The sequence below is a fragment of the Epinephelus moara genome, chromosome 20, assembly GCF_006386435.1.
Source record: "Epinephelus moara isolate mb chromosome 20, YSFRI_EMoa_1.0, whole genome shotgun sequence".
In the NCBI taxonomy this organism is placed as follows: Eukaryota; Metazoa; Chordata; class Actinopteri; order Perciformes; family Serranidae; genus Epinephelus; species Epinephelus moara.
The window spans coordinates 5,386,358-5,399,689 of NC_065525.1; the positions used below are offsets into that span (position 1 = coordinate 5,386,358).

Genomic DNA, 13,332 nt, shown 5'->3' on the forward strand with positions numbered 1-13,332 from the left:
AGAGTACTTCAGCCCCCCCGCCATCACGGTGAAAACACTGGTCGCTCTTCCCGACGGCGATCCCAGCGTCACCACGCTCCGGTGAGGTCTCCCAAAGGCCGGCCCCCTTCCAAAATCACCGACTGGACTGTGGCAACTCTCCAAAAAACACTCCGTGACAAAAGCATCCCCTTCCATCGCACCGACAATAAAGCAAAACTTTTTAATCTCCTCATGTCCGCCTGTCATGGCCGCCGCTCCGCCGGCTCCAGCCCGCTTCCGCACGACGTCACCACGCACACCCCGATGACGCGCCGTGACGGCCCCACTCCAGCTAAAGGGACAGTCCGCCTGCATCCTCAGGTCATGCAGCCAACATCTCAGCAACAAAGGCAAGGACGTCGACCTTCGAGACCAAGAATCACCACAGCTCCTGGCACATCTCCTACATCGGATGAAGCACGTGGCGCCGAAATTCCTGGACTTCTCACATCATGTCCAGGTTTTCCCCAACACCAGCCGTCCATTCCCATATGGGCCGATGGCCCCTTTAATCCCACCCTCCAGCACCAGCAACAACAGCAGCTGACCACGGCTGAGGTTTCTGGCCATGGGCCGCCAGTGCCCTCCACAGCCCACCTACAGCTTTTACAGCAGCCGGCCTTAGCTGGGAATTCTAGCACCGGGATGCTAGCACCCCCCACTGCTGCATCACAATACACCCTACAGCCAGCTTTCTCCGGGGTTTCTGGCACCGGGATGCCAGCACCCCCCACAGCCGTATCACAGTACACCCAGCAGTCGGCCTTCTCCGGGGTGTCTGGCACCGGGATGCCAGCACCCCCTGCCGCTGCATCACAATACACCCAGCAGCCAGCTTTCTCTGGGGTTCCTGGCACCGGGATGCCAGCACCCCCCGCAGCCGTATCACAGTACACCCAGCAGCCGGCTCTCTTTGGGGTTTCTGGCACCGGGATGCCAGCACCCCCCGCCGCTGCACCACAGTACACCCAGCAACCGGTTTTCCCTGGGGTTTCTGGCACCGGGATGCCAGCAACCCCCGCGGAGCACTACCAACAAGCTGCACTTCATCACAGCTTTCTCCCTCAACCCATCCCAGCCCAGCAGGCAACCACCCATTTTACTCTGTCCACAGCCATTCCTCCCACTCGTCATCTTGGCGCTCCAGTTTCCCGTCCTTCTCCGGTTCCAGCACACTTACGCAGACAAATCATTGACGGTAATTATATAGATCTGGCTCTTCTCCTCTTGCCATCCTTGCACCAACCACCTGGCGACAGGTGTCTTGAAGACCTTGGAGGTTGCCTCCACCTGAAGGGGAAGCAGTCCAACCGTTCCAGAGAACTCACACCAACTGAGTTCGCATATGCCTTCTCTCTTTATAGAGATGTCCTGTGCTTGCTCTTCCCTGGCCGTCGCCAAGAACTGGACGACTATATGTCAAATATCCTTAACCTGGCCCTATACCACATTCACTTCGCTTCCGAAGCCGCAGCTCGTCTCAATCAATTCAACGAAGCTACTTATTGGGGCACTCTTGACACAGAACTGAATTGCCGCATCTTCGCTGCCCGCGCGGCCGTGACTTGCTCCCTGTGTGGTGCCCCATCTCATCCAGCTTCCTCCTGCTCCGTTCCAACCCGTGTAGAACCTCGTCCTAGCCAGCCAAGAGCGTCTGCTCTCTCCCGCTTGTCATCAGCAGCCCCGCCGCCACCCTTTCTTCCGACGCCTGCATCATCCACCCTTTCCGTCAACCTTCCGGTCACCAAGGGCATCGACACTAAGGGCAGACCCATCATGCATCAAAAGGGTCGTTCCATCTGCAACAACTTCAACGACGCAGGTTGCAACATGTCGCAGTGCCGCTACCTCCATGTTTGCTCCTACTGCGGAGGCGGACACGCCCGTCCAGCATGCCCTCACAACCCAACTTCACTTAAACCAGGTGAGTACCTATCGACACCTATAAACATCCCTGCCTTAGCCATGGCACTTCGCAATCACTCAGATCCAGCTTTCGTGGACTTCCTTGTAAATGGTTTCAGGAACGGTTTTCACCCCGGTCTAGCCGTACTACCATCCTTGTCGTTCGAATGCAAGAACCTGCAGTCTGCCACAAACGAACCAGAGACGGTCGACCGCTTGCTTGCCAAGGAAGTCAGTGACGGTTTCATGATCGGTCCATTTGCGCATCCTCCCTTTCCGGATTTCCGTATCAGCCCCCTTGGCATCGCAACTAGAAAGTATTCAGGAAAGAAACGCATAATCGTCGATCTTTCGGCTCCCCATGGCAGCACCATTCCCAGCATCAATAGCTTAATTCCAAGCGAAGACTTCTCCCTCCACTACACCACCATCAACCACGCCATTGCCCTCATCAAACTCGCTGGCAGGGGATCATGGCTTTCGAAGGCAGACATCACAAGCGCCTTCAAAGTTCTCCCCATTCACCCAGACTTCTGGCGATTCTTCGGCGTCCGCTGGCGCGGTGCGTACTACTTCGCAGTCAGGCTCACCTGTGGTTGCAAAAGCAGCCCCAAAATCTTTGACACCTTGTCAGAAGCCCTTTGCTGGATCTTGTCCAACAACCACGGCATTCCATTCATCGTCCATCTCCTAGACGATTTCCTCGTCATTACCCCCAATTCATCACCACCAGCTTCTGGCCTGGTCACCCTGACCTCAGTCTTTTCCGACCTAGGGGTTCCACTGTCAGTGGAGAAAACTGAAGGCCCCTCTACTTCCCTTGAGTTCCTCGGAATCACGCTGGACACCAATTTGTTTCAGGCCTCTCTCCCCGTTGAGAAGCTAAACCGCATCAGTCTCCTGATATCCAATTTCCTCCTTGCTCCTCGCTGCACCAAATGCCAAATGCTCTCCCTTTTGGGTCACCTCAACTACGCCATGCGTATCATTCCCCAGGGGCGGGCGTTCATCTCTCACCTGTTGTCGATCGCTTCTTCTGTGCCATCTCTTCTGGCCTTCATTTCCCTGGACGGTTCAAGCCGTGCCGAGCTCCGCCTTTGGCTTCACCTGCTCGCAAATTGGAATGGGATCACCTTCTTTTATGATGATCACCTGACCCATCCGCAGGACATCCATCTCATGATGATCACCTGACCCATCCGCAGGACATCCATCTCTTCACCGATGCTGCTCCCTCAACCGGTTTTGGGGGCTTCTATAATGGAAAGTGGTTTGCAGCAAAATGGCCCCCGGAGGTCTCCAACGAATGCCAGATCGCTTCCTCAGCTCTATTCGAAATTTACCCCATCGTAGCTGCTGCCGTTCTGTGGGGCCATGAATGGTCTCGCAAGTCCATCCTCATACATACCTCGCCGTCGTCGACATCATAAATAAAGGCCGCTCCAGCTCTCCATCCATCATGCCGTTCATGCGCCGCCTAGTCTGGCATTCCGTTACCCATCAATACATTCTCCGTGCAGCCCATGTTCCAGGTCACTCCAATGCCATCGCTGACTCTCTCTCTCGTTTCTCATTTCAGAAGTTCAGAAGCTTGGCTCCTCATGCAGATGCCCATCCAACACCAGTTCCTCCATATTCAGCATTGACATTCAATCTGTAAATCCTGGCCTTATACCTCTGATAGTCGAAGCTCAGAACTCCATAATCAACAGCCTATCACCTGCAACCTTAAAATCGTACTTGACAGCTTGGAAACAATTCCGTCACTTCCACAACTTGTATCACATTGCCTTCCCATCGTTCAGCCTTGTCACCTTGACTAGCTTCATCACCCATGCCCATTCCGTCATGGCCATCACAGCTCATACCATCAAGGTGTATCTTAGCGGCATCAGCTTCTTTTGCAAGCTTATAACAGGCAGTCCAAGCCTAGCCTCCAATCACCCGCAAATTACTGCTCTCTTTAAAGGACTCATACGCCAAGAACCAGCTAAGATCCCTCGCCGTCTCCCCCTTACATCCGACTTGCTGTTAGCTTGCATCCATACCATCCGCTCTGGATACTGCACTTACCACATCGCACCAACCTTAGAAGCCATGTTTCTGCTTGCCTTCTTTGGTTTCCTCCAATGCTCAGAATTCACCTCCTCGACCATCCACTTTGACCCACGCCGCCATGCCTGCATTTCAGATTTGTCCCAATTCTCCAACGACGCCATGGTCTTCTACATCAAGCAAAGTAAAACCAACCAATCCGGTCATCCTACACCAGTCTTCTACTTCAACGTACCATCACCGCTGAATTCATTCGAAACCTTGACCAGTTATTTGTTCTTCCGAAAGTCTCAAAGCGCTTCATCCACAGATCCACTCTTTGTCTCGGAAGTCGGAAAAGTCATCACTCGATTCTGGTTCCAACATCACCTCCGCCACGTACTCTCCTTATCCGGTGTTTCCCCTTTGCAGTACTCAGGTCATTCATTCAGGATCGGAGCTGCCACTTCAGCCTCCCGCAATGGCGTCCCAGAACACCTCATTAAAATCATGGGTCGTTGGTCTTCTCAAACATATCATCATTACATCCATTCAGACCTCAAAGATCTCAGATCTGCTCAAACCCTTCTTAATAAGTAACCAGAGGTTTTTGGGGGTCCGTCGTTGCCCGGGTGCTGCAGCGGATTCCTTAAGCCTCCCCACAACGCTTCACCGGCCGAAGAGCGACGCTTCGCAGTTTTGTGTTGTCTAGTTTAGTTTAGTTTCATTCGTTATTCAATAAATCATTCTACGCATTACTTTGAAGGTGTGGTCCTTGCTAGTGAATTGGAGCTTTCCTAGTGAGTTTCAGGAGCAGGACCACACCTCAAACACACCTCAAACACACCCCTTCCATTCCCTATAAATGCCAACCTAACCTGCTCTTCCCCTTTGCTCCCTTCTTCTGCGGCCCCTCCCACCCACCCCATTCTTTCTCCCTGTTCTCCTCTCCTTCCTCTCCTTCCTAGGGTCCTGAGGGGGTCCGTCGTTGCCCGGGTGCTGGGACAGTCTATGGCTCCCAGAGACTTTTTTTAAGTGTGGAGATGTTACATGTCATATGTCCAAATAATAATAATAATAATACACATGGCAATTTCAACAGGGTCCTTGCAACTGTCTGTGCTTGGGCCCTAAGTAATGAGCTTTTAAGGCGCTGTTAGGTGGATTTTGTTACCTTTGAACGGAGCCAGGCTAACTGTTTCCCCTGTTTTAAGCCTTTATGCTAAGCTTAGCAAACTGTCTCCTGTATGTAGCTTCATGTAACTGATATGGTTAAGGGATAACAGATATGAGTATTGATCTTCTCACCTAACTCTCAACCACAAAACAAGTGCTTTTCCAAAAAAGTTTACCTTTAGGAGTGAGAACACAAACACAAACTGCAGAAAATTATCCTTAAAAAGCAAAGTTTGATGAGGACAATGAAATGGATTTTGTTGCTGGACAGCCAGCAGTTCCTCATACATGGAAGACCTACTACAGCAAGCAACACTCTGGACCCAAGCTATTCTTCAGTGTAAGAACACCAGGTACTGGCACACTTGACAAGAACTGTTCTTAAGTTGAGCTACTATGCTCATCCAAAGTACCACAATCATATCAAACTACAGGTGTGTGATTGTGTTACTGACCTGTAATTCTTGATATGGTCCTCCACATGGTTGAGGCCTACACATTGGTTCAGAGCGATGTTGTAGGAGCTTGCCTGGACTGACGAGCCCCAGTTAACATCTAAGCACAGAGTAGAAGATGGCAGCTGTCTAGTGTGTGACATCACACAGTCAGTTTGTGTGTGTGTGTGTGTGTGTGTGTGTGTGTGTGAGAGTGAGTTTACCAGGCTTCTTGTAGAGTGTGTATCCCAAAAGGAAGAAGACGATGCCAAAGACAATGAGGGCTGCCCACCAGTTCAGCAGGAACATGATAACCGCACAAACCAAAAAGCCCAGCAATGACAACCACTTACTGTAGAACCTGAAGGATGGACGCCAACCTGTAGATATACACACATACATATGCATACACCTTACACAAATGTCCCTATCAACCAGAAATTCAGCTTCCTCAAAACAGTTCCACATCTGCATGCTTCATTGCTAAGTCTTGTAAGAAATAAGAAATCATTTGATATGTGCATCCATTCATGCATTTATCTGTCTGTCTGTCCATTAGAGCAATATGTGTTGTTTGTGAGTTTTCTACCTGGTGAGTTGGTGATGGAGGCATGGAAGCAGCTGAAGTTGATCAGGCAGTAGGAGCAGAGGAAGAAATTGGAAATGATGGGAGCGATGGTGTTCAGCTCGGCTGGTAAAGAGAAATGACAGAGGGGAGAAAATAGAATTTCAGAGAACTATGATTCACATTGTTTTTCAAAGTTATAATCTTTACAGGGCAGGTCCATATTTTGAGGTTGTGTATCATTCTGCAGCATCCTAGAAGTATTCCCTTGGTATTCAAATCAGAAAATGTAAAATTTACTCAAAGTACATGTGTTACTATTTGATACAATTTCAATATGGTACAACTGGAACCAAAAGTAAAACTACATGAGTCACCCACCATAAATATAAGTCAGTTAACAATCAACCCCTTCGCTCCTTGGTCCGGAAGCCTGAAGAAAACGCTAAGTTAGTGTTTAGCTAGCTGTGAAGTGTTCGGTTAAAAGAGAAGCAGTTAAGGTTTGGGATAGGATAAGGGTAAGGGTTACATATGGTTACTTATAAGGTGAATGATGTCTTCATGTATGTTGACAGATAAAGTTAATTATCGTTATGTTTGGCATCATGTTGTCCACAGCAACATTGCATTGTGACACAGATCAAATAACCATCTTGTTGGTGGGTTTTTCTTGTACTGGTGGTGGGCGTAGTTTGCTGGGAGGTGTTTTGTAGGCTCTTAGCAGAATGTGGCTGCAGCTGTACATGTCTCACTCTATGGGCCCAATGACGTGGAAGACATGGGTAATTTTGTACCCACAAAGTAAATTTTTTTTGGCTTCATAAACTACTGAGCAACTTCCATATGGGGCCCCACCTCCAACACTGTATCAAGTTTTTTCTTTTTACACATTCATGAATATTATCTGATTGATGATGTTAATGCAAACCCAACATTTCCCACTGCTGCTGCTTCGAAATAAAAATGTCTTACCGGTGAAACAGCTGGGCTTTTATTGTGAAGCTGTCACTGGAAACACACTGTATTTGTCAGTGAGGTTAGTGCTTACAGTGATCGTTCGTCAAAAATGCAACTACAAAACAAGCCGTGGTGCTTTTGGGCATTTTCTTTGTCAGCTGATCATTTATTTTTTTTGCAGGGTTGTTTTCAAGACTTTGTATGATGACAATATTTTCCAGTGTAAATGGATTTCCAAAGTTAAAAATATTCTTGATGATTGTGGTTTATCGTACTTATGGCATGACGCTGGACGGATGAACCCTAAATATTTAAAATTAATGATTGAACGTAGATTATCTGACATGGAACTACAGAGATGGCATGAGAAATTACAAAGTAACCCTTTATGTGATAGTTATAAATTGTTTAAAACTGATTTCACTTTTGAACCTTGTCTGATTACCTATCTCTGAGCGCAGGTATGATCGTGAAAATGTCCCCCGGAAATGTACTCTTTGTTTGACTGGCAATCGAGGAGACGAATATCATTATGTACTTGTGTGTTCTTTTTTTGATAAAGAGAGAAGAGAGTTGGTCGGACAGTTCTATAGAGCAAATCCAAATATTTATAAGTTTCAAAAGTTAATGTCATCTCGAAAAGTAAGGTCTTGTCAAATTTGTTGAAACTTTTAAAGAAAATCTTGAATAGTTTCTCTTGATTTGCTTTGACTTGTATGTATGTACACAAATTCTGTTTTATTTATTTTGCTGTGCATTGGCTGCCGCCTGTCCTGATTTGTTAATGTTATTTTTTGTTGTCTGCCCCTTATACCCCGGGGAGGGGTCAAAAGGAATAAATGAAATGAAATGAGGGTAGATGAAGCAACAACAGTGAGCTGTTAGATGAAGAGTTGATTAAGAGTTGCACACCTTCATCTCATCAGCATACATGAGACAGCTGTTAATACTGTCTTGCAGCCACTTTTCCCATTTTATAAGACTCTAATCATTTATTTGGGAGGGCTGATGAGTTATAAAACTCACCCTCCAGCACATATTCTCATTAAGAAGTTTCAGGACATTCCTGTTTCCATTCAGACTATAATTGCTATAATCCCTCCTGGTCATCTATAGGGGTCAGAGGTTCTCTTCAAAGCCTCACCAATGAGAATGAAGCAGGCAGCGATGATGTATGCTAGCAGGTAGCCTCTGAGTGGTTCTTCATTCTTGCCGTAACTTTTGCCAAAGAAGCCGATTAGAGGGTAGAGTTTGTCCTTACACAGACACTACCAGAAAAAAACATCAGATATCTTTGTTACAGCAGAGAAAATAAGGCTGCACTGAGGTATATATTCACAAAATACGGCACATCTGGTGTGTATATGTGTGTGTGTGTGTGTGTGTGTGTGTGTGTGTGTGTACCTGGAAGACCTTGGGAGCAGACACCAGGCAGGCCAAAGCAGAGGACAACGTCGCTCCAAATATACCAGCAGTGATGAGAGGGGCTAAGGCCGACACCATGCTCATTGCCTACAGACACAAATGTGATGTTAAACACATTGGCTCTCTCACCTGAGGGGAAACTGTCTGTCTGTTTACAGGATGACCTGTTACTGTAAGTGATTATTACAGAGGGAGACTGAATCAATTATGCAGAATGACATTTTTGTTGGTTTATTGCTGTCACTGTTTTCGCTGTGTATTTTCTGCCTCTTGAAATAAAAGAAAAGCTGTTTTCAGTGATTTAGACTGAAAACAATGCAGGTAATTTTACATAAATACCAGGCACCCGTAATAATTCTATTTACGAAAACTAACGTGAAAACTTTTCTTCAACATCGCTTTTTCCAAGATGAAAACAAGACGACAAGCTAAAAATAGATCTTGATAATAAAAACGACGACGAAATCTATGTTTTGTGTTCGTTGACGGAACGAGACGAGATGTGACGAAAATGTTAGCAGTGGATTATCTGATATTGAAAGTCGAGAACATTCGTGCTTGTAATTACCTTCAAATCCCACATGAGCGACAGACTAGCAAACTCCAGTAAATATTCTGCACCAGGATGTTTGGCCAGACAGCAAAAACACCCACAGCGGAGCAGCGTCAGCCGCTGGCGTGAGTTGTGAGCCGTAATTCAGTAAAATCAGCTGTGTATGTCTGACTGTGGATGCTGGAGCTCAGAGCTGTAGAATGGATTTGTGGACTTAATTGCAGCTGTGGCTGTTCGCAGTTAGCTCCGCTTCTTAGCCGCTTTACTGCAGTGGAGCAAGCAGCCACCGGCTGCCAAACTTCATATCTGTTGATCCCCGCAGGCCTCCACCCTGTCCTCACTGTCTTGGGAATGTTTATGGTTTGATGCTGTCTGACAGGCAGGTAGGAGGCTCAGTTATCTGTGAGTGTAGATGTGCTGTAAGTAAACAGTCTGAACTCAGATCAGTTTTCTCTGACAGAGATGAAAGATTAGTTTTAATCACCAACTCTGTGAGAGGACACGAGTTTAAACCTCTGGAATAACATGTTGCAGATTAAGAAAGAATTCAGGCTTTAATTAAGTTAATTTTCTGCTTCTTAACAGCAAGATGGATAAGTCATTTTTACAATGAACCTGGGTACAAATCCTAGTTGTCTCAGATTAATTATTTGTGGTATCAAAGTTTCTGAGAGCATAAATAGAGAGATGTTGAGCTTTTCAAATGATGATCTGTAAGTGTGTGCTCATAAATAACCCCTTAAACCTGTCAAACACTGCTGGAGAAATTACATTTTGTAAGTGTGCAGAAAGTATTTGTAGAAAAAAATAATACAACCTGTCACCTTAATAAAATAGCATATTAACATAATGGTTAAAAATTGACTGAAACATTTTGAATTTTCGTCGACTGAAAATATGAAGGATAAAAATGACTAAAATGTGACTAAAACTAATATGCATTTTCGTCTTAAGACTAAGACTAAATCTAAAATAGCTGTCAAAATTAACACTGCCAGGCAAGTGCACAGATCAAGCTCAAGCACCTGCCATTTTGCCCTGTGTCTAGATGAGTGCCCATTCTGCAAAACATACATTTCTTTTAATAATCTATAATAATATTTAAATTTTTTAATTTGGCCCATGGGATCAATTCTCAATTAAAAATGTGTTGTATGCCCAACAACTGTATATGAGTCAAGCCCCTGCCCCTCCCACTTTAACTTCCCTTCATGGACAGCCAGGTGACGATAGTGTTTGCCATAAGACTCAAAATTATTTGTCACTGATGTGTCATTACGTAAACTTTAGTAAAACATCAATACAACCAGCCTAATTGAGGCAATAACCCACCATTAACAACAAGTAAGCTAGTCTGGCGTAAAATCACACCGTCTCCCTCCACCTCTCTGGCAGATTTGGGTTCACCAAATGCCCGGTGTGAGCGAAGACAAATGCCAAATTGCTTTCCCATTTCTGCATATCTTTTCAAACCAGAACTCAATTTGACATAATGTTCACGTCTCCCACATCATGTCTCATGTATCTCTGGTAATTAATTTAAATGAAAATAACATGCAGTTTGGGGCTGTGGTGCATAAAGAGCGCAGAGGAGGAGAGGAGGAGAGGGGGAGCGCAGTGAATTTGCACGTGACTATTTCAAAGAGAAAGGAGAGGAAGAAGATGATTAGAGGATGAGAATAAATTGAGAAGAGTAGCGAAAAGGACAGACCTGGAGAATAAAGTGAGGAGAGGAGAGGAGAGGAGAGGAGAGGAGAGGAGAGGAGTGGAGAACGCACCTGCCCTGCAAAACGTCTGAGCATGGCACTTATAAATACAATATGATTTTACATTGAGAAACAAAGAGCGGAATAAAGGCACATTTTGTTCATTTTTGTGTCTTGTGAGTGAGCTTGCACTGACCTGATAGTAGTTACTGATGCCATAGGTGCATGAGCTACTGTTGATACACTCTGTGAAGTCCCATCCATATCGACAAGCTAAACCAACACAATCCTCAACAGAAGAGGGTGGTAACAGGGTGTCGTTTAACAGACCAGATGCATCCCGCACCACACAGGATCCTTGGAACAAACACACACACATGGACACAAGCATGCATGAATAATTAAATACTGAACAAAGTTATTTCATGTATTTTGTCTCTAACTATTATTTACTATGCCCCTAATGGAACATGGGGGAAGAAAAAATAGTTGGCTGGAAAAAAAGAAAGAATAAAGTTCACTATTAATCTCAATTTCCCCAGTGTTTGGAATTTGGTAAATGCCTGCAAGCATTTCAAAAGCGCCAATCTAATCGCCACCAGGTGTCATACAAGCACTGTCAGATGTTTAATAAACACGTGGTGTTGCACATATGTCTGGCTCTGTAATGTAATGGCTAAGGCAATATCCTTTCATGCTGACATCCAGCCAATGAGGGTAATAAAAAAATGGGCCATATATGGGATTGTTCATGGGTTATATATTGGCCCCATGCCAATTGCCCACATGTGTGGGTCTACCCAAGTGGGCCCCAGATAAGATGCCCATTTTGGGCCCATACCCTCTTGGTACCTAGGTAGCCCTAGCATAACCATGTGAGGCCCACTTGGGTGAAGTCACTGATGTGGGCAATTGGCATGGGTTCATATGGAATCCATGGACAATCCCATATAGAGCCCATTTTTCAACCCATTTACTACCCACATGGGCCCTATACAAATGCTGGCTGGGCAGTTGCTGGTATAAGACTCAGCTATGACAATGTGACAGAGTGATTATCGATCGAGGCATAAATCTATTATGTACTAATGATATTATAATCAATTTATATCATAACAAACAAACAGTATTAAAGTTTGAATTTTAAGTACTGTTGTTCAGTAAATTCTGAATGAAAAACCTTCAGTTTGTTCAAAAGACAATTGTTTAAATTTACAATAATTTTGGAAAAACAACTTAATTTTTCAATTGTTGAGAATGCTGTTACCTTGTAATCAAAATCTTATTGTATAATGAATGAATGTGCAAAACTGTCTGTAATTGGGAATTATAACCACAGATATCCAGCAGGGGGCTCTCTCTCCCCAGTAATAGAACAGTGTTGTGTGCTTTTGAAATCACTTTGCTGATATGATCAACTTAGTGGCTCACTGGCTCTTGTATTGTAAAATAAAGGTAACAGTTAGTCTGTAGAGTATTTATAACATTTCAACAGTTTATTAGTTGAGATTCAACAATTTAATCTATGCTGCATAGGCTAAGTAGGTGGTTCACATCAAAATAAACTATTTAGAGAATATGAAGGTATGTTCATGAATTGCCAGGTTTACTCTATAGATAATCTGTTAAAACTCTACAGAATAAAGTAAAACAGTTGAATTGTTGAAGCTCAACTAACATGCTGTTAAAATATTAAAGACTCTTAAATGGGATCAAGTACAACAGTTTACTTACCGACCTATATCACTGACAATACAAGTTATATATTTAGGCTACATGATAAATAAATGCCTAACATGCCTGCCTAAGAAATTGTTTGAGGGCCTACTCTCTCTATGGGCCCCCTCACCCCATGGGCCCAGTGCAACCGCCCTGCCTGCACTGTCTATATTTATGCCCCGGTCCTAATATATAAATACTAATGTTACATTACTGCTGACATTAGAGTGCAATGTATAGGGTCAGTTGCTTTTTTCACACACTGTGTGTCGGAAGCTAGTTCGCCATTTCCACAAGTTCTTTTAGTCTAATAAATACATGAATAAACATCTCTGTTAAATGCTACAATCATACAAACACAAGCTAAACAGCCTTCACTAACGTACCTTTCAGTCTTTTTGGCCAAATCGAACCAACAACTGCTCACTGCTGTGGATGTGTGCTTTGTGCTAACATTGGTTGCTATCAGCTGCTAAACAAGAGGCTATGGCCCCACAGTAGCTCTCTTTCCCTGGTTTCGGGTGTGTGTGCTGTGCAACCATAGACTGTATGTGCTGCTGATGAGAGTCTGTTGCTGCACAGCAGCTCATTGTTCGTGGTGGGGGTCATGTATGTTACTGTGCTACTGGGTTAGCTGCTATTTGAATAGTGTAAAATTGCAACCTGCTAATAATATTTAATTCTGCAAGGTAATTTTAAGTGCATGCTGTTTTATACACTGGCTGAAATAGACATAGTGCTAAGGTAAAATATCAAAGTGAAAATATAAGGTAGTCATAAGAGCAAAAGAACATCACCTGGGTGATTTGAAGCCCATCCTACTGTATGGGTAAAAGC

At 44.8% G+C, this 13,332-nt stretch overlaps 1 protein-coding gene across 1 annotated transcript in view; it reads right to left on the reverse strand.

The window, feature by feature from the left end:
- The window catches only part of slc12a3 (solute carrier family 12 member 3), a 39,129-nt gene that overhangs the window by 17,103 nt on the left and 8,694 nt on the right, over positions 1-13,332 (reverse strand). Inside the window, exons 10-15 of the mRNA XM_050072201.1 lie at positions 10,973-11,133; positions 8,497-8,604; positions 8,237-8,360; positions 6,160-6,261; positions 5,795-5,950; positions 5,592-5,691 (exon numbers count right to left, since the gene is read on the reverse strand). Coding sequence (XP_049928158.1) covers positions 5,592-5,691; positions 5,795-5,950; positions 6,160-6,261; positions 8,237-8,360; positions 8,497-8,604; positions 10,973-11,133 — 751 coding nt within the window. The remainder of the gene's footprint in view (positions 1-5,591; positions 5,692-5,794; positions 5,951-6,159; positions 6,262-8,236; positions 8,361-8,496; positions 8,605-10,972; positions 11,134-13,332) is intronic.